General features: G+C 46.0%; 2 protein-coding genes across 3 annotated transcripts in view; one reads left to right on the forward strand and one right to left on the reverse strand.

Moving 5' to 3' along the window:
* UBAP1 (ubiquitin associated protein 1) overlaps positions 1-16,490 on the forward strand; it is a 52,213-nt gene extending 35,723 nt beyond the window's left edge. Inside the window, exons 3-7 of one of the 2 annotated variants that reach the window (XM_026506358.3) lie at positions 374-498; positions 5,740-6,675; positions 13,823-14,005; positions 14,678-14,779; positions 15,374-16,490. In XM_026506358.3, coding sequence (XP_026362143.2) covers positions 374-498; positions 5,740-6,675; positions 13,823-14,005; positions 14,678-14,779; positions 15,374-15,514 — 1,487 coding nt within the window. In that variant the 3' untranslated portion in view covers positions 15,515-16,490. The remainder of the gene's footprint in view (positions 1-373; positions 499-5,739; positions 6,676-13,822; positions 14,006-14,677; positions 14,780-15,373) is intronic. The other variant, XM_048223270.1, reaches the window with a different exon arrangement.
* Positions 16,359-25,354, reverse strand: part of KIF24 (kinesin family member 24) — a 46,605-nt gene continuing 37,609 nt past the window's right edge. Inside the window, exons 10-12 of the mRNA XM_044386846.3 lie at positions 20,541-22,778; positions 19,304-19,397; positions 16,359-18,294 (exon numbers count right to left, since the gene is read on the reverse strand). Coding sequence (XP_044242781.1) covers positions 18,154-18,294; positions 19,304-19,397; positions 20,541-22,778 — 2,473 coding nt within the window. The 3' untranslated portion in view covers positions 16,359-18,153. The remainder of the gene's footprint in view (positions 18,295-19,303; positions 19,398-20,540; positions 22,779-25,354) is intronic.

A 25,354-nucleotide genomic window follows, 5' to 3' on the forward strand; every position in this document is an offset into this window, starting at 1 on the left:
TTTTTGAGGTGGGTTTGACCCTGTCACGGTTGAGGAACAATTACTGTGAGTTAGTTCAGTGAGCAAGGAGGTGACAAAGATTTGAGGGCAGAGGGATAGTGGGCTTTGGGGAGGCCTTTTAGGCTTCTGTGAGCACTTTGGCTTTTATACTAAGTGTAATTGAAAATAAACCCTAATAAGATCAAGTAGGCTCAAGTAGGATTTCCTCCACAGAGATCTAGGGTCAGGAGAAGGTAAGCAGTCAGAGGCGCAGCTCTCTATAACTTCTCATTTTAGTATAGCATAAAGTAATGTTGCATCCTAGATTTAAGATAATAGCAAAACAAATAATAAAATTCTTTGCTGATATTTTCTACTTTATTTTTGATTGTAGGGACTTTCAGTTACCTTGATGATGTCCCATTTAAGATAGGAGACAAATTCAAAACACCAGCTAAAGTTGGTCTTCCTATTGGCTTCTCCTTGCCTGATTGTTTGCAGGTGGTCAGAGAAGTACAGGTAAGTGGTGATTTTTAGTTAAAGTTTAGTGTATTTAAAAATTTAAAGAGTAAGAATTTGATGTATAGTGAAATAGGAAAAAAAAACCATTCTCCTATCTCTTATTTGTATTTCTTATAGCAACTGTTACTGCTTGGGTCACATTGTCTGTCTCTCTATCTGTCTCTCTCACACACACACACACACGTTTATATATCTATTACAGATCTTCTGCAATCTGTTAGACTGTATATTTCTGGGTTTCTGTGCCTTGTCCAGAACAAATCCCCATTGCCCATCTGGCTTGCTCATTCACCTCTTTCTCTCTTTTGATGTCCTCATTATCTTCTTGGTCACTCAAATTAGGAAATATTTTTCTCTCTGCTTTGTCTCACCTTTACCATCCAGTTCATCCTTATGTGATTTTTTTTTTTTTTTTAACCTGGACCATTGCAGTAGCCTCTTTATTTGGCCCTTCTGCTTGCAGCATTTTTTTTTGTATTTTTCATATTGTTTCAAGAATAATATTCCTAATTAAAGTTTCAAATGGTCACATCCCTGTTTAAAAAAAAAAAAAACAACTTACAGTGATTCACTGGTCCTTATTTAATCAAGTCTAGTCATAAGGTTGTGGTAAAGCACCTCAGCTCATCATCTCCGTATCTCCTGCGAACCAGGTGACTACCAATTCATTGAATAGACCGTGTCTATTACCTATCGTAGTATGCTTTTTCTCATGAGCTGTTACCTCTACTTTGAATGCTTTCCTCTTTCTCACTGTACTAAAAGCTGTCTACCTGTTAAAATCTGTTTATTCTTCTAGACTGTGCTTAAATGCCTTCTCCTTGGTAGCTTCTTTCTCAGCCCTCTCATCTTTAAAGCTCAGTTTTATATTAACGTATAGAATTACTTCTTGAAAGCAGCAAGTAGCCTTATGTTCCCTGACTTCCTTTCTTCCCTTAGTGCACGTTTATTGAGTGCCTACTTCTGAGCGGTGCTCTACGAGGGCTGGGGATAGAGATAAATACCTTAATCACTGTCCTCAATGAGCTTACAATTTAGAGAGAGTTAAATGGGAAAACAAGAAAGTACACTACCTATCAGACACTTCTTCCTATGACTTAAGATTTAAAAAAAAATACAACTTTCTGGCAAAGGAGTTTTATTTCTGGGAGATTCTCTGAGGCACCACCATGTTACCCTAAAAAATATTTATTTTCCAGTCTGTATGCAATAGGTAATCAAATGGGAGAATTTCAGTTATATATATTTTTAAATAATAGCTTTATTGAGATATAATTCACATACCTTGAAATTCACCTTTTTAGGTGTGCACGTAAATGGCTTTTAGTATATTCAAAGTGTATAACCATCATTACTGTGTAATTCCAGAGTAGTGTCCTTATCCCAAAAAGAAATGCAGTGTCCATTAGTAGTCACTACCTATTTCCCTCTCCCCCGCAGCCCCTTGGCAACTATTAAATCTACTTTCTGTCCCTATAGATATGCCTATTTTGGATGTGTCATATAAATGGAATAATACAATAGATAGTGTTTAGTGACTGACTTATTATACTTAGCATAATGTTTTCAAGGTTTATCCATGTTGTATGAATGAAGTGTTCATCTATCATTCATTTTTATGGCTTAATGTTCCATTGTATTGATACACTGCATTTTGTTTTCCCATTTATTGGTTGATGCACATTTTGGTGGTTTCCACTTTTTGCTTATCAATAATGCGGGTGCAAACATTTGTGTACAGATTTTTGTGTGGACGTATGCTTTCAGTTTTCTTGGGTATACAAGTTGGACTGCTGGTTGTCGTATGGTAACTGTGTTTAACCTTTTGGGGGATCGCTGCACTGTTTTCCAGAGTGGCTGTACCATTTTACCGTCCCACCCACAGTGCATGAGGGTTTCAATTTATCCACATCCTTGCCAACTCTTCTTCTTTTTTTTTTTTTAATAGTAATATTTTTTTATTATATTATGTTAGTCACCATACAGTACATCCCTGGTTTTTGATGTAAAGTTCCATGATTGCCAACTCTTCTTATCCGTCTTTTTGATTATATATATCCTTGTGGGTGTTGCAATGATCTCTTATTGCGGTTTGATGTGTATTTCCTTAATTTCTAATGACGTTGAAATCTTATATAGTTTTGAATACCGAATTGATAATCCTTTTGTGTGTGGAGACTTTATTGGGCCAGAAGAGACACAGATTTCCCGTAAAAAGTTTTACATTGTTCTGTTTGCCTGGTGACTTTTTTTTTTTTTTTTTAAAGATTTTATTTGTCAGAGAGAGCACAAGCAGGGGGAGCAGCAGGCTCCCCTCTGAGCAGGGAGCCCGATGTGGGACTCAATCCCAGGACTCTGGGATCATGACCTGAGCTGAAGGCAGATGCTTAACCAACTGAGCCACTCAGGCATCCTGCCTGGTGACTTTTATATTGGCAGTTACAAGTGTCAGTAACCACCTCTCTGTGTGCAGGATACTACTGTTAAAAATAGGATTAAAAAACACCATCTTCTTTAATAGATCTCATATTATTCACTGTTTCACTGATTTATCCAGAAAACTTATTTTGAATCCCAAATTGTTGCTGTTTTAGGCTTTGCTGGGAATTTTCTATTTATTTGATATAAAGCGTTAGTAAGTGCATGGTACTGTCCTCACTATATTCGTAGCCTCCACTAGTAACAAAAGACGAGATTTGAGCTCCATTCCTGTGTGGAATGGTTGAAATATTTTTGTTCTCTGATTGCACATAGTACCTTTAAACTTTGACTGCCTGGGTCTCTATGGGGGATTTAGTTGTGGTATTGGTGCTGGTCTCCTTTCTGTTCACAGAAGAGTCAGACCTAGAGCCCTGGACAGGTAGATACCTTGATGCTTCCTGTGACTTTGTCATATTTGCCCTTGCTTGACAGTAAAAACTTCGTATTTCAGCTAAAAATTCATCAAAGTGAGCCAGTAAAACACATAAATAATCCTTGCACCCAGGGTCTTTTGAAAGCTTTCATTGAATACAGTAGTGGTGGTGGATGCAGTAGTGGGGGGTGGCCCTGAGTTTCATCGTTTAGAGCAGAATCTGATATCACTCATTCATGAGCTGGAATTGCCATGTAATAGCGGCGTAATCTTGTACAGATTTCTTAAACCCTCCAGACCTCCATTTCCTCATCTGTAAAATGGGGATAATTAGCTTTTAAGGTTGTTATAAGGGTTAAATAAAATAATGCTTTTATAATATTTACTCTGGTTCCTGGTACTCCATAAATATTAGATGCTGTTATTATTTATTTGTACACTCAAACCACACTCTTATTTTTTCACTGTAATATTTCCACCTTTTTTCTTTCTGTGTTCCAAGTATTTTATATTACTTTTGTAATTAAAAAACAAAAAGGGAAGAAATTTGCAGTTCTTGAGAGTAAAACATCAGGGACCTATGTTTACAGGCAGTGGGAAGTTGGTTACAGCCTGTTTTTGGTGGAAGAAGCCAGATGCAAAATTGGATTTCCTCTATGGTTAGAAGCAGCAATCTGCTCAGTGCTGTTTTTTCACTACCATTAGTGGTAGAAAGGAAGTGCCGTGATTGCCCACGTGCTTTTCTGGGGCCCAGCAGCTGGCCCAGGGGTATAAATGACAACTTCTTTTTAAAAAAATCTTTTTTTTTTTTTTTGTAAGTATTTTCCATGCTCATCGTGGGGCTTGAACGCAAAACCCTGAGGTCAAGAGTCGCATGTTCCACCGACTGAGGCAGGCAGGCACCTCAAGGGAATAAACTAACTTCCTTTTTTTTTTTTTTTTTTAAAGATTTTATTTATTTATTTGTCAGAGAGAGAGAGTGAGAGAGCTCACAAGCAGGAGGAGCCGCAGGCAGAGGGAGAAGCAGGCTCCCCGCTGAGCAAGGAGCTTCATGCGGGACTCCCTAGGACCCTGGGATCATGACTGGAGCCAAAGGCAGAGCTCAACGACTGAGCCGCCCAGGCGTCCCAGATAAATAAACTTCTTGATGTGTGCATTTCCAGGCTTCTCTTGTGTTGTTTGGAGCTGAGAAGCTTGGGATTGACCATCGTTTCTTGTACTCTAAGACTCTTGTCTGGGCATGTAGGCCTCTTTTCTCTCCAGCCCCCTCTCTTGTCTTTTCAGCCTTGAATGTACACATAGATACTGTTTGGTTCTGAGGCTTTAGAGTGAAAACCGAAAGTTTGGTTTTCTCTGTCTGAGGTAAATTTTGTTTTTTGTAATAGGTGTATTTTTTTCCCCAAGGGTGCAAATGAAATTTTTGTAAACTGAGATATACTTGAAGGTACTGTTAAGGAACCAACCATGAAGTGAATTTTTATGCGATTTGCTCTGTAAAATCCTGATTTGAATATGTCTCAATATCTTAATAAGCAGTTTTCCTGTATTGAGAGTACAGTCTGTTCATTATAATTTAATAGATGGTGGTTTAAGAACATAGAATCTGTAGTCATACTGCCTGGGTTACATCCTGGCTCTACCACTTACCAGCTTTATGACCTTGGGCATGGCTCTTGTAAACTGAGGGTAATAGTACTTACTTTAAAGGGTTGTTGAAAAGATCCAGAGAGTTAGTACATGAAGAGTGCTTAGAATCTTGCCTGGTACCTCATAAGTGCTTCTTAAATGTACGGGGCTGTTACTATTGAGCACGGGCTCTATATAGGGCATTGTGCTCGATAATAGAGACCCTGAGAGGATCTCAAGCCCAGTAGCAAAAGGCTTGTGATACTGTTGGGAGAAGTGTTTAGAAAAAAATGAAAGATTAAATCTATCTGTGGTCACTTGTGCTTGGCATCACCTGATAAGAGACAGATGCTATGAAAGAGTTCGGAAGAAGGAAAAAGGCCATCATCAAAGCTTCACAGGTGGCCACTGAGCTCTGCCTAGCCACCAGTGAAGAATTCTAGGAAGGGAAATGGCCTGAGGGGAGAGAAGCAAAGGTAGTAGTTGGCCTGGTACCTTTGACCTGGTAATGTAGAATTAGAGGTGGTGGGAGCTCTTTCTAGTTCATTTCTAGAAGTAATCTGGGATTGCAGTTTGATTAAACCATGTAAGGAGTTTAGGAAGCCTTAGTCTTCCTGACTGGGGTCATCTCTTACACCTTAAATGCTGCCATGCCACGTTCTGTTGTGCTGGTGTGAGGAAGAATTCACTAGAGGAATTGAGTTGGGGAGGGGCAGCCACCTGGGTTCACACGTCCTTTCTCTGCTATATCTTTGCAGTATGACTTCTCCTTGGAAAAGAAAACTATTGAGTGGGCTGAAGATATTAAGAAAATCCAAGAAGCCCAGCGGAAAGCAGAGCGCAAGGCTGAGAAAGTAGAAGCTAAAGTGAATTCTAAGAGTGGCCCAGAGGGTGACAGCAAAATGAGCTTCTCCAAGACTCACAGTACAGCCACAATGCCACCTCCGATTAACCCCATCCTTGCCAGCTTACAGCACAATAGCATCCTTACCCCGACTCGGGTCAGCAGTAGTGCCACGAAACAGAAAGTTCTCAGCCCACCCCATACAAAGGCAGATTTCAATCCTGCTGACTTTGAGTGTGAAGAAGACCCATTTGATAATCTGGAGTTAAAAACTATTGATGAGAAGGAAGAGCTGAGAAACATTCTGGTAGGAACCACTGGACCCATTATGGCTCAGTTATTAGACACTAACTTGCCCAGAGGAGGCTCTGGGTCTGTGTTACAGGATGAGGAGGTCCTGGCATCCCTGGAGCGGGCGACCTTGGATATCAAGCCTCTTCACAAACCCAATGGCTTTATAACCTTACCACAGTTGGGCAACTGTGAAAAGATGTCGCTGTCTTCTAAAGTGTCCCTTCCCCCCATTCCTGCAGTAAGCAATATCAAATCCTTGTCCTTCCCCAAACTTGACTCTGATGACAGCAATCAGAAGACAGCCAAGCTGGCGAGCACTTTCCATAGCACATCCTGCCTCCGCAATGTCACCTTCCGGAATTCCCTGAAGCCTTCCACCCAAAGCAGTGCCAGTGAGCTCAATGGGCATCATACTCTTGGGCTTTCAGCTTTGAACTTGGACAGTGGCACAGAGGTGCCAACCCTGACTCCCTCAGATCTGATCTCCCAGATGCCTTCCCTCTCTGTCTTGTCTGTGTGCACAGAAGAATCGTCACCTCCAAATACAGGTCCCACGGTAAGCCTTTTAAATCCCCCTGAATTAGAGCGCTAATTCTAAATTCTGCCTAGCAGTTGCTGCCTCACATTCTTCTTTTCAAGGTTTAGGGCAGGATGGGGCATGGCTATTTTGACCTTGCTTACGTACGTTGTTCTGGTTATTTTTCTGAGGACAAAGGAGTGTTAGCTTTGCACCCAGCCTTGTTATGTTCGCTTGTTCCTACCTGCATCTTTTTGGTCTTTCCTTCAAAATGATCGTGTATATCATGCATGAATGGTGTTTTTCTGCCTAATCACTTTGTTCTTTTCTTTGCTGCCTTTTTTTTTCCCCTAAGGCTTGCTTTCTTTGTAACTTTTTACTTACTTTTTCCTACTTTATTCATTTTTTGAAGGTTGCTTGGTAGTCCTCATTGTATCTTCTTCCTGCTTTCCTTTCTCCTTCTCATTGTGCCCTGAAGGTTGGTTCTTGTGTGTACCATGATTTCCCTGTGTTTCTTCTGACCATGTGGTGGTGCCTTAGGAGCTGGGAGATAAATTTGTATCAGAAGTCTGAGCAAAAGGTAGAAATTTGTCACTTTAAACCTGCAGATTTTAATCCTGTAGTTTCTTTTTTTGCTCATTACTAAGAATTGTGCAGTTTTCTACAAAGGGAGGGGGAAGGTGAGGTTGAAATTCGAATTAGTGTTGAAAGATGGATTGATAACAAAACTTGCGACTTGTTATTACCCTGAAGAAAATCTGATTTTGTCGCACAAAAAAGTTGCAGGCACAGAGAGGTTCCTCTATTTGTCATTTAGCGTAGGCTTAGTTCTTGATGTGGTTCCAGCAGCACAGAACAATACATTATTGCATTCTAGAATAGAAATCATAGAAGAACTTTTTGCTATACCTGTTCACAGATTTATATTTATTTATTTATTTTTATTTAAAGATTTTATTTATTTGTTTGAGAGAGAAAGAAAACACAGAGGGAGAGGGACAAGCAGACTCCCTGCTGAGCTTGTAGCCTGATGTGGGGCTCAATCCCAGGACTCTGAGATCATGACCTGAGCCATCTGAGCCACCTAGGCGCCCCCAGTTCACAGATTTTTTAAATGACAGCATATTAAGAGACTGTTTAGAGCCAGAGAAGCGCCTGATTGTATTGGTGGGATATCCCTCAGAGTCTGTAATAAGCCGGTAGAAAGATGAGCCTTGGCCTGCTTTAAAGTAAGTGCAAAGTCCCAGCAATAGCATTCTTGGTAAATGATTGTCTCTGTGTGTGAGTGCTTCCAGTGTCATAGAGTTCACTGCTATTTATAAACTCCTGTGGACCTTGGCCCAGATAAACTTTTTTTTTCTTTTTAAAGATTTTATTTATTTGAGAGAGAGAGAGAGAGCACAAGCAGGGGGAGGGGCAGAGGGAGAGGGAGAAGCAGGCTCCTCATTGAGCAGGGAGCCCGATGCAGGGCTCGATCCCAAGACCCCAGGATCATGACCTGAGCTGAAGGCAGCCACTCAACCAGCTGAACCACTCAGACAGCCCTGGCCCAGATAAACTTGATAGTACAGAACACTCTGGTGTTATCTCCTAGGAATGGGCTTCATCCTCATACCTCCGAGTCAGTAGGATATTCTTCATGACTCACTGTATGCTTTAGGAAATTAAAAGCACTCTGGGAAGATAAGGGATCCTCAGCCTCAAATCCCCCTTTAAAGTTACAAGTAACCATTTAGAGACCAAAGCTGATGAACTAATGGCAGAGGTTCTCAAACCAGAGCACCTGTCACTCTTTGACCCACCTGATTGTGGAGTTTCTTTTGGGCCCATCCATTTCAGAGTGGGAGAGAGGTCTGCTTCTTGCTGGTTTAGGGACTTTGTGCCTTCAAGGGGCAAATAAGCTGAGTTGAAGTTCTGGTGTTTTTCCTAAGGAAGTCATGGCCCTTACCCCCCAAGAAGCAAAGCCTGGTTTCCATCCTGGTCCTCTATCTTAGTGAGTCTTTGAGGCCCACAGGGAGAATCTTTCCCAGTGAACAAAGTACCTTTCTTCAGGATAGTTAGTGACTTAAGAATGGGGGGAGTGGAGTGGTGGTCAGCTGGGCTATATACACCCTTTATGTAGGAGCTCTGAGGGAAGTGTTCCTGGAGTTCTTGTTGGCTGTTTTAGGCCCAGTGTTTAGGTCTCACTTTTCAGATTCTGATTTCATGTTTTACTGTTTATATAAATTCTTAGAAGTTGAGAAGTCCATAGGATCATTTTGAGAAAAATCTTATAATGTGCCCTTCTTCTGAGACCAGCATGGAACTGCCTGGCCTAGCCCTAGCCATCTTTTCCCACTGCATGTCAGCCTTTGTGGTCCTCGCTCTGCTCGTTCGTTAGGTTCATTTTGCCTTGGGTTCTTTTCTCCAGCTACGGATATATTCCTTACTCTTCCACAGTTGCTTCAGCAAAATTGTTCTGCTCTTCCCTTATACTTGTGAGTTATGAATTTACTAATTTTGGCCAATAAACATTACAGTAGTGCCATTTTGCTTTGAAAGTATATTTAAAATAATTTTTGACATACAGACTCTCAGCTTTTGGGTGTTCAGATCTGTTCATCTTTTCTTCTTTTGTTATTGCTTTAATACTTACAAGTTCTCTAGATTTTTAAAATGAATTAATTTTTATCAAAATAATATAAGCACATTTGAATCAAGTCACATTTTTTTATTTTATTAAAAAAGATTTTATTTATTTATTAGAGAAAGAGAACATGACCAGGGAGAGGATTAGGGGGAGGAGTGGGAGGGGAAAGAATCTTGAGAAGACGCATCACTGAGTACAGAGCCTGGACAGGGCTCGATCTAATGATCCTGAGATCATGACCTGAGCTGAAACCAAGAGTCAGACGCTTAACCAACTGAGCCACTCAGGCTCATTTATTTATTTTTTAAAATTTATTTATTTAAGTAATCTCTGCACCCAGTGTGGAGCTTGAACTCATAACCCCAAGATCAAAAGTTGGATGTTCTTCTGACTGAGCCAGCTAGGTGCCCAATCCAGTCACATTTAAAAGGTTTATGTAGAAAAACAGTGGCTCCCTGCCTCTACTGTCCCCAACTCCAGTTTTGCTTCCTATAGTCAGGCACTTTTAACTCTTTAAGCTATCTTTGCTGGGATTTATCTCTGCATTTCTAAATAAAGTGCTTGTATTGCTTTTTCTAAATTTATCAATTTTAGATGGTTTTATACTTCCTGTTATAGTTGAGGATTTAGCTCTTACAGTAGCCCCTCCACTTCCTTCCCATAGCCTAAATCAAATTATATCACAAATTTTGGGTAAATTAATGTTACTGTTCACATTATGATTGGGTAAATATTTATCACCAAGTTCAAATACTATATCGTGATTACTTTTTTTTTGCACCTTTTTCTCATAAACTGCATTTAAAAGATTTGCAGTTTCTTCCTTCCTTCCTTTTCTTTCCCTTTCCTTTCCTTTTCCCTCTCCTTCCTTCCTTCCTTCCATCCTTCCTTCCTTCCTTCCTTCCTTCCATCTTTCCTCCATCGTCTTCCTTCCTTCCTTCCTTCCTTCCTTCCTTCCTTCCTTCCTTCCTTCCTATTTTCTTTCTTCTTCTTTTTTTTTTTGAGTAATCTCTGCACCCAACGTGAGGTTCAAACTCAACCCCAAGATCAAGAGTTGCACTGTCTACTGCCTGAGCCAGCCAGGCACCCCTACATAATTTCTTTGTACTTGTTGCCAATTTTATCCAAATGTTCCAAGAGAGCCATCAAAGACCTAATTAATTTTCCCATTCAAACACATCCAAGCATAGTGGTTAACCTGTCAGTTTTGAGTCCTTGAATGTCCAAAAAGTCTTGATTTTACCCTTATGTGTGTGAATAATAGTTTGGATGGATTTAGATTTCTTAGTTGAAGGTCATTTTCCTTTAAGAATTTTTAGGACACTGTTTTTTAAAAACTTTTTTTAAGCCTTTTTTTTTTTTTTTCTTTTTTAAAGATTTTATTTATTTGAGGGGGGACAGAGGGAGAGGGAGAAGCAAGCTCCCTGCTCAGTGGGGAACCTGATGCGGGCCTCATCCCAGGACCTTGGGATCATGATCTGAGCTGAAGGCAGACGCTCAACCGCTCAACCGGCTGAGCCACCCAGGTGCCCCTTAACCTTAAAAAACAAAAACAAAACCCCAACTTATTTATTTTAGAGAGTGAGCAGGGGAGGGGGAGGGGCAGAGGGAAAGGGAGAGTGTCTCAAGCCGACTCCATGCTTTTGTTTAAGTATAAGCTCCACTGATTACTAGCTTTCCTGTGCTTTTCTGTGTTCTTCCACCTCCCTCTCCCCCATAGCTTTTGGGATCTTAATTTTATTCATGGTGTGCCATGCCTTATTCATTGTGCTAGGCCCTCCTGGATCCTTTCAAACTAAGGCTCAGCTCTGTTTTAAAAATCTGAATGTTTTTTTATTTTCTGTTTTCTCTTTTCTTTTTTGGAATTCCTAAAACTGGATGTTGGACCTCCTTGACTATTCTAATTTGCTATCCTTTTCTTTTTCCTATCTCTTTGTCTTAAATTTTTAAAGAGAATTTAAAAAAATTTTTTTAAAGTAATATCTAAACCCAATGTAGTGCTCGAACTCTTGACCCCAAGATTAAGAGTCACATGCTCTACTGACTGAGCCAGTCAGGTTCCTCCTCTTTGTCTTTGTTTTACTTTTGGATATATTCTTGACTATCGTATAACTTTTTAAAAATCTCACAGCCTTGGGGCGCCTGGGTGGCTCAGTTGTTAAGCGTCTGCCTTCGGCTCAGGGCGTGATCCCAGAGTCCTGGGAGCCTGCTTCTTCCTCTCCCACTCCCCCTGCTTGTGTTCCCTCTCTCGCTGGCTGTCTCTGTCAAAGAAATAAAATCTTTAAAAAAACAAAACAAAACAAAACTCACAGCCTTTTAAATAAAATTTTACTTTATCCTATTTTAAATTTCCAAGTGCTTTGTTCCCTCTTTTGGTTTGATGTCTCAGGCTTTGTAGTCACATTTAAGAGTGAGGCACTTAAATTAACAGTGGGGGGAATGTATGTGTTGGGGTGTGAAGGTTAGGTAGGCTTTGGGGGACTCTGCAAAATGTTAACGTGTGAGCGTTTTGGGGGCTTATAGTTGCACCCGAGATTCTGCTTGCGGGTTAAGGAAGGCCAGGGAATGCTGGTGTGTAGACTTTTACTTAAATCCCCCGTTTGGTTCTTACACTTGACTCTGTCATACGCTGTGCCTCATGTCCTTATTTTAGTCCCTAGAGACAGAACTGTCTGCCTTCTGAAGAGGATGAAGGTCAGGTGGGAAGGGTTTTGCCTGAGGGTTTTACTGCGCTTTGTGCTCTTGCTGTATCTCAGCGATACCTGGTGCTTCTAAATGCTGAACCCCTCTCAGGAGTTTTGAGGAGCTTCTGGACTGACTCCCCTTTCTCCCACTTACAACTTCATTGCTTCTGCTTAGTTACCGTGGCTCCATTAGTATTCTGTTCTCTAAAATTTCATTGAAATATATTGTCTGCTGTTTTTTCTTTGACCTTAAATATTTTTAAAAAATATTTTATTAGAGAGCGAGAGCATGAGCAGGCAGAGGGGTAGAGGGAGAGGGTGCTTGGAGCAGGATCTCCACTGATCAGGGAGCCCAACATGGGGCTCAATCCTAGGACCCTGGGATCATGATCTGAGCCGAGGGCAGGTGCTTAACCGACTGAGCCACCCAGATGCCCCTCTTTGACCTTAAATATTAATATAGTTTTATTATCATTTTATGGGCTTTGAGAAGGGAGAATCAAGGTCACTTTGCTGTGTTAAATGAAATTCCTGCTTTGAAATCCTAATAGACCTCCGTTTATTCTACAGCTGATGAGTAGAGCCCTATAAATGCCAAGCCTAAAGCCAGGCCCTGGGAATTCAGTAATAACATGTGATATGATAACTAACCTCTGGGAGCTCACATTAACATACTGTGATGTGTCAGCAGTATGAACAAACTCTACTTGGCTGTTTGTATTCTCAAGCCCAGGTAGACCCTGTCCTTGAAGAGATTATCTTGGGACCTGCAGAAGTGGCCAGACTGGTGTGATCCATTCTGTGTCCCCTGTTGTGACTCCTAGAAGTTAATGACTGAGCCCTGTGACTGGGCTGCCAGGGGTGCTGGGGTGAGATGGGTAAGAGGGAGCAATGGGCTTTAAGGCCTGTAGTCTTGGTTTTCCCAGCTGACTTTGAGGAAAGTATCTGGTTATAGCTATATAATTTTGTATGTCTTTCTAAGATCAGGGGTTCCGTGCTTCCTACCCTGCCCCCCCGCCCAAGGAAGTAAAAATTCTGTTGAAATACTTTTCCTGGTTCTCGGGAGCTGGGCCAAACTGTAAAAAACAGGTGTGACCTTATTCCATGTTGGTTCAGTCCTTTGGCCTGAGGGTCAGCAGCCTTCAGGCCTTGGATCTGAGTCATTATCAGAAGTGGTGGGAGCAGCTAATCATGGGGCTCTACCCACCAATCAGATGGAGGTCAGTAGGGTCCTGATGGCAGGGAGCAGGCTGCCTGCAGGGCGGTAGAGGCAGGGCCCTGGAGTCACATTCCCGTCCTTGAAGGCCCAGTCTGGCTCTGAGCCCTTGAGCTGGCCATGCAGGGGAACAGCACTCGCTGTCTCTGCCCAGCCCAGGGACGGAAGCAAGAATAGAGACATTGTCGGGAGTCAGCCCCAGAGTTAGGGGTGTCTGAGGTGAATGATCCTTTTAGGACTCTGACATACCACAGCCTGAAAAAGGGGTAATGGAGCACTGGAGAGAAATCATAGCAGCCATCTTGCCCTCAGTCCCATGGGCAGCCTCAGAACTTCTCTAATTCAAGCCCAAGGGATTTGAACACAGAAGGGCATGTAGCTGTTGTGGTATTGTCTCATTCTGTAAGCTGGGATGAGGGCGGTGGACAGCCACAATTGCAGGTGTTTTCTCAGCTTTTCTTGCCCTCACCTGGTCCTCCTTTACGCTCTTCAGGATGTCTGGCCGGCAGCCTGGCTCTTTCTTGCAGACAGACTGTTTGGGCGTTGGATTAGTGTCCGAAATGGCAAGGCCCCTGGACTGGGCTTCTTCAGCGACATGTTTTGTAGGGCCTCAGTCTGCTTTCTTCCTACCTGATCCTCTTGTTTCTCCACCACCAGGTCACACCTCCTAATTTCTCAATGTCACAAGTGCCCAACACTCCCAGCTGTCCCCAGGCCTATTCTGAACTGCAGACACTGTCTCCCAGTGAGCGGCAGTGTGTGGAGACAGTGGTCAACATGGGCTACTCATATGAGTGTGTCCTGAGAGCCATGAAGAAGAAAGGAGAGAATATTGAGCAGGTGAGTGAGTGGTTGGCCGGGGTGGTGGGGCAGGGTGTCAGCCTGGAGACAGGTCCTAGACCAGTGTCCTGTTTGTATCCTAGGGCCCCATCACACTCGTAGCCCCAGCGTCCTTTCTTGTGAGTTGGCGGGACTCGGGGCGTTTTGTTGGGGGAAACAGCAGCCTCGGCAGTAGTGCTTCTACTTAGGGCTGCTCTGGGACTTAGGCTGGGCGAAAGTCCTGGGAGTGTTGGAGCCGTTGGGGCTATTCTCTGCCCCTCCTGAGAGGGCACACTAGGCTTGAGGTATGGTCAGATGCCTCCTTCCAGAAATGTTTATCCTGTCATAGCTGCCCCAGGGTGTTCCAAAATGGGGTACCGGAGTCCTAAACCTTGGGGGCATTTTCTGACTTGGGCTGTTTGTTAGAATATCCTGCCCAGGCTGTGGAGTTGACATGGACCTGTGAGTCAGCTGTGACAGGAACGCCTTTGAAAAATTACTCATGTTTAGAAGGGTGTGCCTACCTGTTCAGCAAATAGTCACTGAGGTCCTGCTGTGCTAGATGCAGTTCACGATACAAAATCAAGCCCTATTCAGCTGGGGAGCAGACATGACACTTGCTGGCTTGTGGAAGACGGGGAAGCACCGACAAGAGTGGTAATAGGTACTCAAACCTCTTTTTCTTTTCTTAAGATTCTCGACTATCTCTTTGCACATGGACAGCTCTGTGAGAAGGGCTTCGACCCTCTTTTAGTGGAAGAGGCTCTGGAAATGCACCAGTGTTCAGAGGAAAAGGTAGGACCCTTTGTGCTTCACAGGAACCTTCTGGAAAGGTGTGCAGAGTAGCGTCCTCTGGCCAAGAACCTCCTTTCTCTACCAGTGACGGCAGGCAGAGGTAGTCAGAATGCATTTTCTCTCAAGTGTCCAGATAGGCATTTGGCTAGTTTGGGTTGTTAGGTTTGACAAAGCATTGGGTTGAAGACTATCTGGAGTCCCAGGGAAGGGAAAGGGAAATGGCCTGGGCAAAAAGCTAGACTTTTGGATGACTGGGGAGATTGCTAGCCACTTTGCCTAGCCTACTCCCTGGAGAGCAGCTGTTTCTGGGTTCAGTATCCTGCGTTGGTGTGAGTGTGGATTTTGGTTGTGGGACCCATGAGTCAGCAGGATTTGGAACTGAGCATAGTTCCTGAAGGATGATGGGTTGTAGCATCAACCAGTCCGCCCTGGCTTCCTCCACAGCTGCCCTCTGCTTGCTGGGGGACCTCAGAGAGACTCATAGGGCTCTGGCAAAAGATGCAGACTCCCCCTAGCAGCCCCCTACACGTCTGTTCTTCCCACTCTATGTGGCCAGACCCCTTTCTTCAGTCTTTATTCTCTTCTATCCCTTAGATGATGGAGTTTCTTCAGTTAATGAGCAAATTTAAGGAAATGGGCTTTGAACTGAAAGACATTAAGGAAGTTCTGCTACTACACAACAATGATCAGGACAATGCTCTGGAAGACCTCATGGCTCGGGCAGGAGCCAGCTGAGACCAGGCGCTGCCTAGGCCCTGCCATGGAACCGCCCCTGCAGGAGGCCCTGAGGAGCCCATGTGTGAGGAAGGAGAAGGGGCACACTTCCCGATTTTCTTTTGGGGGTGGAAGGTCAGGTGTGGAGACTGTGCTTGCCAGTCTCTGGGCTGGGAAGAAAGTAGGGAAGATTTGGGCACGTGAATGCCTCCAGCACTGCCTTGGCTCCTTCTATATTAAATGTATTTGTATTTTGAGAAGTGTCCTTCCCACCTCGGCCCTCCAGAGAGACTTCCCTGGCCCTTCTGGGGTCTGTATGTCCTCAGCTGAAATCTGGCCCAGCTGCCAAAAGGAGTCAGGGAGAAGGGGTGGGAGGGCCGGACTCAGTGCTGCTTTAGGGCTAGATGCTTCCCTCCCCTGCACTGGTGGACTGAACTCTAATCCAAGTTGAGTGCAATTGAAAGGTTCTTCCAGGGTTTTTTTTCCCCTCTCCTTTTAACAAAGTCTCTTAGTGTTACACTGGTTCTGCAATGTCTCTGAGGTACAGAGAAGGCCCTTTCCCCGTGGGGCACAGAGTGGGCCTCCTCTGCCAGGCAGTTACCATGCTTCCCTGCCCCAGCCTGTTTCTTTTGGCTTGGTTCGGACCACAGTCCTCTGCTACCCAGGATTTTAGAGCCCCCTGCTCTAGGAAACAGTCATCAGTTTAAGAAATCATTGGCCCCTTCCCAGCACAGAGTGGGGGAGAAACTGGCTGCAATATAGTGGCCCAGCACTAACTCCACCTCGGTTCTCCTTGGAGAACAGCCTCTCCCTCCAGCCCCCTGCTCTAGGATGACACAATGAGTAACACCTAGTCATAGAAATCAGTCTCTTTCGTTTGTTTTATATTCTGTTGTACATCATTAAAGATCTAAATACAAAGGATATACAGTCTTGATGAATCTAAATTTGCTAACTATTTTGATTCTTCAGAGAACTAATAAAAATCTAAAAGGTATGTCTTGCTGTGATAATTTCTTTCTTGTCAGTGCTATTTTACTGAGGGGTTGGGGTGGGCGGGGAAGGGATTCCTGCTTGGATTTGCTGGGGATGAAACAGGCACTAATCATTTTCTGTCTTTTTAGTACTCTCTTCCCACTGTAGGCCTGTGGGACCCAGGAGCTGGCCCTGGAGTTGGCCCTGGCTTTATAAACCTGTCCTAGCTCAGTCTCTGGAACCAAGGACATGCCTTCCTGCGAGACTGACTGTGGAGGTGAGACAGGCTGGGCCTTTGGGGTAATCAGAAGTGAGGAAGTACCTTTCCCCGTGACACACATCCGGCTTTATGTGCTGGGTGCCACAGGCGGGACTGATTCCGACTGCTTCACCAGCTCTCAGTGGTGCCGCTGTAGCTGAGAGAACTAGACTTCTCCCTGAAGTTTCTTGTCCTTAAACTTAATGCCACCCAACAGTCCCTCTAGTGCTCTTGGCTGGGGAGCGGGTCCCTAATTCTTGTAGTGATCACGTGAGGAGCCGGCAGAGCCTTTGGGCCACAGAGCTGGAAAGAGGCTGCCCTCTAGTGCTCAGATCAGGCAAAGGGTGGCAGGGCTGCCGTCTCAGAAAGCCGGTCAGCCCTTCCTTCTCCTAATTAAGCCCTCCTTTTAAGGCCTTAAAAAGGTATTGTTTCCTTGTGAGAAACTGACGTTTCCACACATTACAATGGGCATCAGAGCCAAGGCTGTGACACATGCATCTTATTTGACCCAACGTGGCTCCAGAAAGTGACAGACCACTTTGTGTTTGTCTTGAACGTCTTCCTGATGAAAAGATACACAGCAAGCAGAACTCATGTGAAGGTGTGTGTATAAAAATTCTGCCTCAGAGTCTCAGACTGTTGACTAGAGCTCTCAGTGCCAAGATACTACTGAACACAGGCCCTTTGAGAGGGAGTGGACAGCCAGGGTGATGCTGGATAAAGGTAAGGTGAGGAGATCCTCCACTTCTTCAGCTTTGCCACGAGGGGGCGTGGCAGGTTGAGGAGTCAGGAACTGCTACAGAAGGAGTGCTGTTAGAACAGAGTGCCCACATCACTGCAGTACTTTTGTCTTTGAATTGCAGGAAGGGAGGGGAACTGGGGACATGAAGCCTGCCCCACAGTCTCCCAAGGGCTAATGGAGCAGACCTCACCCTGCCCCTGTCCCATAAGCCACCGGTGTGTTAGTTTTTGGCCAAGTCTTGAATTCAGCTAACAAAGCCCCTGAGTTCAGCATGTTTTCTTCCCCAGGTTGTGACCTCTGACCTCTAGGTTACCAACCCCATCCTCTGGTCCTCAGATTCAGAAACATTCAAAGGTTATTAGACCCAAGTGTGTTTCCACAGACAAGGGGTTGGTAGGACAAATTCTCTTCTAGGAAGGGGAGGGGCATATTCAGTTTCTTAGGCTACTCTGTCCTTCCCTACAGATGCTCCTGTGCTTGGAACTGAGGAACAGAGGCTTGGCCCTGAGAGAGGAGCTGGGCCTAGTCAAGGCCGTGTGTGGCTGGGGAGAGGCTACCATGGGCAGGACTGGGGGGGGGGGGGGTTCCAGGATTTGTAAGGAGGACCTGGCAGAGGCCCTCCAGCCCCTAGGAATTCAGCACAGGCTCCTGCGCTGCTCCCAGCACCTCATACGGGATCTTGTTCTAAGACATCACTGTCCTCTCAGGGGCTGTGGTCGGCGTGTGGCAGGCCAGGTACAGCTGAAGCTGGCTCCTCAGACTCTGGATGCACTTGGATTTCAGAGCCAGGATTTCATCCAGCTGGGTCACAACATCTTCAAAATCCTGAGAAAGGAAATAAAGGACAAACGGAGCTTTTCGTTTTGCTGGCCTCCAGTCAGGATCTGCTTTTCTAGTCCCTCTTCTTGCAGGAAGTTTTCAGAACCCGGGCCCGCTGTTCAGCTGGAAAGTCTGCAGGACAGTCACTATGGCACAGGGTTGAGGCTCATTTCTCTGCATTTGAGAAACTTTAAGATTTTATTTTTTTAAAGATTTTATTTGACAGTGATAGAGACAGAGTGAAAGAGGGAACACAAGCAGGGGGAGTGGGAGAGGAAGAAGCGGGCTCCCAGGGGAGGTGCCTGATGGGGGGCTCGATCCCAGGACCCCGGGATCACGCCCTGAGCTGAAGGCAGATGCTTAACAACTGAGCCACCCAGGCGCCCCTAGATTTTATTTTTAAGTAATCTCTAAACCCAGCGTGGGACTCGAACCCACAACTCCAAGATCAAGAGTCGCACACTTCACCAACTGAGCCAGCCAGGCACCCCTGCACTTGAGAAACTTCTATGTAGAGAGGTATTCTGCAGGGCAGAGGGGTGTTTTGTAGAAGTACTTCTGGTTGGGGGGTACCTGTGTGGCTCAGTCGGTGTGAAGTGTCGGACTCTTGATCTTGGCTTAGGTCTTGACCTCAGGGTCCTGAGTTCAAGCCCCGCACTGGGCAGCACTGGGCGTGGAGCCTACTTAAAAAAACAAAAGTACCTCTGGTCGGCATGTGGCAGGTCACTTACCATCGCAGGGAGGGGCTCCAGCAAGCCAATAGGAAGGCAGAATGGCAAAGGACAGAGGCTGGAAACATTTTAGCCAGGAAATGGGGAGTACCGCACCATCTCCCACCTGTCCTTGTACCCTCCCTCGAGCTATGTCAGAGGAATGGCAAGAGGAGGCCCAAGTCCTCTTAGAGTGTGACAGCAGACCCTTACCTCACACATAACCACAGCAAACAAGGATGGCCAGTAAACTACCTGCAGGCTAACTCCCAACAGCCCCTGAGTGTCTAGCCGAGGCCACTTACGTTAAGAGCCAGCTGGCTCATCAGGGTCTCCTCCTTGAAGCCCAGTTCTGCCATTTTATCCAGCTGTTCCTGGTGTGCTCGGATGACCACCTGCCTGGGAACACCAGAGGGGACACGGTGATCCTCTGGGCCTCCCATCTCTCCCAGGCAGCTTTCTAGGGCTGAGCCTCATTTCTAGCCCAGGAACTGCCCCTTCCCAGAACGGTCAAAGCTCTGACCAGGGCCAGCACCCCCCCCCCCATTCTTCTCAGGACTAAAGGATACCAGAAGATACTGGGAAAAGAGGGGCTTCTCAGTCTGTGCCCGCCTTCCTGCTACACTGAGGGATAGGGGTGAGTGTTGCTGGTCCTCTGCGGAAGCTTCACCCCGCTTCCCTGCCAAAAGGCTCAAGGCTGTGACCACTGCCGCTGGCACACTCGTACACGGTGGAGCCTGCTGCCTCGCCTGCCACCGTGTTTACTTCCTATGGGGAGTCCAGGGACCAAAGCAGGGGGTTTGAGCTAGAAACTGGAGGATCTGCCTTTTGTCAGCCCCTACCACTGGGTAGAGACCACGGAGCCAGCAAGATCGTCTCCTGGGACAGGCAGGCTCCTCACCTGTGCGTCCCTGCAGGTCCTTCTCTGTCCATGGCCCCGGCCTGAGCCCCCGTGAACAGCAGGCACACAGCTGGCCTAGGTATCAGGAGCGCTAGCAAAGGGCTGTAGCCTCTGTTCCCATACACCATCTCCCCGGGCCCTAATGCTGAGGGGCCCTGCTAGATCACTCTGCCTCCTTTCTTGCTCTATGCTTTCTGTCACCTCTCTTTCTGCACCATCCACAGCATCCTTTGGGGGAAGCAGCACAAATCACCAGTCGCTCTGTTTTTAACTTTCTCCATCTTGGAAGTTGCCCAGCCTGCCTTGGTTCTGAGGGCACAAGGCTGTAGCTGTTGTGTCCCTGGGCAGCAGTTCCAGGAACACAGACCTGACAGAATGAAGAGGACTCTGATCTCCACAGGTCATAGGCTTGCTGAAGGGGACAGATCCTCCCTTTTCTCACTCAAGGCCCAGCTTTCCTAGACAGGGTTCACCCACCCTGGCAGGCCTGCTCCCTCAAAAAGCGGGACAAAGCCTCTCTAGTTGTAGTGTAGCTCTGACACGGAACCAACAATAGCCATTCCCAGAGCAGACCAGTGTGAAGCCGGGGTGGAAGTAGGAGTGCCGAAGGTCTCAGGTCTGGGGGAGAGTGTCCAACTTACTGTGCAGGCCCCAGGGTGAGCTGATGGAGGTTCTCTGCAGTCTTTGGAGAGCAGCCAGGGACCAGGGGAGAGCCCGGCCTTGCTGAGCACCTTGGGATTGGCCTGTATTTGAGCCACACGATGTTTCTGTTGTAGCAGGGCAACTTGCTGGGGTCTCCCGGCAAACTTAGCTCCTGCCAACCAAGTCCTGTTGGATGTTTTCTTTCCTGGGCCCAGGGCTGGTCAGCCGTATCACTACTTTCTGTTCCTGGGGTGAGCAGAGGTGCAGGGTGGGCTCCTCCAGTATGTATGGCGGGGAAGGGCTTTCCTGGGAAACCCTGGGCTCCACTCCGCTCTGCCTCCTCAGCATCGGCATCATACTGCTGGCCACTCCCGTGTTCCTCGGAGGACAGCGCAGGCTCTTCGCTCTGGCGGGCCTCCCCCGGGTCAGCCTCATTGATGGGCAGCTCGTCAGGTGGGTGCTGACGGATGGGTGACGGCGACAGGGCTGGGAGATCACCACTAGGCTTATTGTCAGGGGGAGATGATGAGAGCCACAGGTGCCCAGCTGCTGAAGACAGTGGCAGGAGTGCCTTTTGATCACCAGATGACACTGTGTGGCCCACAGGTGAGCCCCTTGCTGCCACTAGACTGTGAGCAAGCCCATCCTGGGCCAGCCGCTCCAAGGGAAGAGGGCCTTCATCGTCTGTGTTCTCCAGGAGGGACACGGTGAGGGGAGCCATCAGGCCAGAAGCATATTCAGAGCACGTGCCTGATTCCCCTCTATAGTCTTCTTGGTCAGGGTAACTGGTTTTCATTGTTCTGGTCACCAGAGTTGGGCTGTCTTGGCCGACTCCTCCCAGAGGTGTGCTGACTCTCTCTCTTTGGTCTGGAGATCCTGGAACTGCACTGTGGGGCAGTGAGAAACTAAAACCATCTTCCTCCAGAGGTAGTGAACTACCCTCGGCCTGCCCAGGAACCTCACTTGTGAGAGCGTTCTGTCTCAGTTCAAAGGCTGGGCCACCACCTCTTTTCTGGCCACGTATGAAGTCTACCTGTGAGCAGTAAGGCTTCTCTGCCAGGTTGTCTCTGGGACAAAGCCCTGAGGAGGCAGAGTCCTCCTCTCTGCTCCGGTCCAAAGGCACCTTACTCAGGTTGTGGCCGTGACTGAGTGCTGCTCTTCTGTGGTGTGTGGGGTCCCTGGGGTACATCCAGTCTCCGGTTAGACCCTTCTCGTCACCATCTGTCCCAGGGTTAAAAAGCAGACTCTGGTGCCTTTTGGCCACTTGCTCCTCAGGGCCTTGCTCCCTCTGATGAAGGAAGAATGAGCCTTCACTGTTCTCTAGGGTGTTTCTCTGCTTTGTGGTCCTCTGACTGGAGACATGTGAAAAAGAATCTTCGCTGAAATCGCTGTCATCAAGGTCCTCAGCTTGGGCTCCATCCTGGCTCTCAGAATAAGAGCAGAAGGGGGGAGGGGTCTCATTCTGGACCTGCCCCTCCAGGGGCCTGTACTGGCATAAAAACCTTTCCAGTGGTTGGTACTTGAACTTCTGCTGGAGGAGAGGTGGCTGCTGGAACTGCTGGTGATAGAAGCGCAAGTGTTCCTCCCTCTCCTTCTGATGTGGAGGGATGTCTGTCCACGTTTCCGAGGCCCACCTGGCAGGTGTGCTCCCCGTGCTGCCCTGACCGTACTCTGCTAAGTGGTGGAGGCCGCCGGAGGAGAGCTCAGCCCGTGACACAAGCTGCTTCTGCACGGGCCGCACGGGCTGCACGGTCTTGCACTTGGAGGGCAGCTTCCCACGCGCTGGGGCTTCTCCTGGGCCAGCAGCCTTGCTTCCCCACCTGCGGGCAGTTTTGTTGCCCATTTGAGTTTTCTCAGAGCACAATGACGCAGATTCTTCTGCCCCTTTTTTGGCTAAATGTCCAGACCGTGTGGCTCCTTTGACAGGGCTGGTGTGAACGACCCACTCTTGGGGAAGACTCCCTCTGGATCCACCCCTTTTACCGGGAACTTTAGGTACAGGCGCAAAAGGGATGTTGGGTGCGTGGCTAGCCAGGGGATGGGCCTTCTCTCTCGTGGAGCCAGGAGCTGCTGTGAATGACTGCTGAAGCCCCAGCTTGACCTTTTTGGGAGAACACTTGTCCCCTGGCAGGGCCACGGGGGAGCTCTGAATTCGTTTTGGAGAAGCGTTTCCAGGGGTCCGATTTCGACTGGTAGCTGAAGCACAACACTTAATGCCTTTCTTTAGTTCCTTGACCCTGTAAATTACCATTTTATGTTAAATGTGTATTCTTGCATGCTCCTTAATTCCTTTTCTATATTTTTCAAAAACCAAAGAAAAGTATTACAAAAAAGATGGGTGCAGGCTGAGGATATAAGCATATACCCAACATTCTATGATCAGAAGTTTTGGAAATCTCCTCAGTCCCATGGGTCAAGGCCAAGGGAGCTCATCTCAGAACCGCACTATATCCGTGGTAGGGCCCATGCTGTACTTCGGGAAGGTGGGCCAGCTCAGAAGCCCGTGTCTACCACTCACCTGCTACCCCACAGCCAGAGCCCACGTTTCCTTTCAGGCTTCTCTAAGAAAATGAGTTCCTTCAAACTTGCTGGGTACTTAGGAAGCAAAATCCTCTGGAAATAAGCAGGCTGTGCTCATTCTATGAAAGGAGATGTGCTCATTCTATTAAAGGAGAAGTGACCTGTTTATTCCGGGGTTTCTCAACGTTTGCACTAGTGGTATTTGGAACCAGAGAATTCTTTGTTGTGGGGGCTCTCTGTGCACTGCGGGATGTTTAGCAGCACGCTGGCCTCTACCCACTACATGCCAGTAGCACTTCTCTCTAGTCTTGACAATCAAAAATATCTCCAGACATTGCCAAATGTTCCCGGGGAGGCAGAATCACCCCCTAGATAGAGGATAGAGAACCATGCTCTATTCCATACGGGAAGTTCAGAGAAGATGGAAAATCCAGAATTTAGTCAAGATCAGTCTCTTAACTCTAATATTTAAAAACACTGTAAGAATTTAGAATTACAAGGTGACATGAAGTAAAAATGTGATTCTCCAGTGGCCTGTAGATTCTTCATTAAAATCCTCTAGGAAGGAGCAGTACTTCTGCCTAGGGGCTCCCCTAAAATGTCTCTGCCATTATTTTGGGTTTAATCCACCCTTACTGGTAGCCAAATGACCCCTCTTGGCCATTTCTGAAAACCAAGATCATAAGCCTGACACTGAGACTTGATTTAAATCTTCCCTTGAAGTCTGAGAGCCAAGGCAGGCAGGTAACATAGCTAAGCAAAGAGCTACAGAATGTGACTGAAGACACACGTGTCCATGGGCCTTTGTTTAGGTGTTGCAGTAGGAAATGGGCTGAGAGGTGCCACAGTAAGTCTAGATGGTTCCAAATTACTTCCTGTTATAAAAAACTTATTTTAGTTTCATTAAGAGAGAAACACCAAAATCCCCCCCTAGGAGTCACACTAAATAATTCTAGAAAGCTGAGTGCCAGAAGGAATCCTACAGGTAATTTGGTTATTGATGCTAAATGCTTCCAGTGTACTCTTCCTAATCCCAAAATCACTCCTGTCACTGAGCTTTTCTGATAGATGTATACCTATTAGGGGTCCAGCTAGAACTTTATTTTTGGACTCCTTGGCAACATTCTACTATATGGAAAGAAGAAAATTTTAAATCAGAAAAAGTTTTTAAATAAGCAATAAAATCATCTTGTGTCTGTACAGATTACCTAAAATTAATTTCATTAGGCCTCATTGAAGCACATAAAACAAATGGCTTTCATTCATTTACAATAATTTATCAGACTGCTTCAAATGGAAGAGATTTCTATTACACTTTCTGTTCTTTTTAAAGCCAAAATTATTTAAAATAATTTCTCAATTATACTTAATACCTCCCCCATGCAAAAGGGTTATTTTCATCTTCCTTTACTGAGGCCCTAAGAGAGGAGATGTCTTGTTCTCTGCTCCTAATGATGAAGTTCTTACTTTAAGCAACTGATAACAATGTCTGTGATTTGGGGAGTGGGTGAGGTTATAAAACAAGATCCATTTATTGTTATCAGTTATTGAAGCTGGGTAATGGATACACGGGGGTAAAGAATTTCAAGCCATATTTGTTTATTTGGAAACAAATTTGGATCATCTCATATCTTCTGATCTCAGTTCGTGAAGCAGCCTTTCTTTTCAATATTTATTTGAGACAGAGCGAGAGAGAGTGCATGAGCAGTGGGAGGGGCAGAAGGAGAGGGAGAGAGAATCTCAAGCAGACGCCGCACTGAGCGCAGAGCCTCACGTGGGGCTTGATTTCATGACCCCCAAGATCATGACCTGAGCCGAAGCCAAGACTCAGGTGCTTAACCCACTGAGCCGCCCAGGCGCCCCATGAAGTAGCCTTTCTTCTAGCAGTGCTAGTGTACAGGCATTAGGGAACCGTGCAATAAGGAAACCTATTTTGGGGACCTATTAATATTACTATTGCTTAAATTAACACATACTGAACGGTAACTATGCACCTGGTGTGGTGCATTATCCTCACTGATTCCACGTAACTGTTGTAGCAGGTAGATGCTAATATTATCCCGTCAGATAAAACTGAAGCCCAAAACTTTTGCCCAGGACTACTCAGCTCTTTCATGGCAGATGCAGGGTACTGGCCCAGAGAGTCTTGACTCCAGAGCCCACTCTTATAATCACTTTGTGAGGTCTCTCTCCTATTCGAATGAGATAGGTACACAGAGGGCCTCACCCTGACACCCAGAAGAGTTCCTCCTTTCAGTCACAAATATTTCCTGTGCATCTGCTAGGTACCAAG

This window comes from Ursus arctos, unplaced genomic scaffold, assembly GCF_023065955.2.
Source record: "Ursus arctos isolate Adak ecotype North America unplaced genomic scaffold, UrsArc2.0 scaffold_18, whole genome shotgun sequence".
NCBI classification, from domain to species: Eukaryota; Metazoa; Chordata; class Mammalia; order Carnivora; family Ursidae; genus Ursus; species Ursus arctos.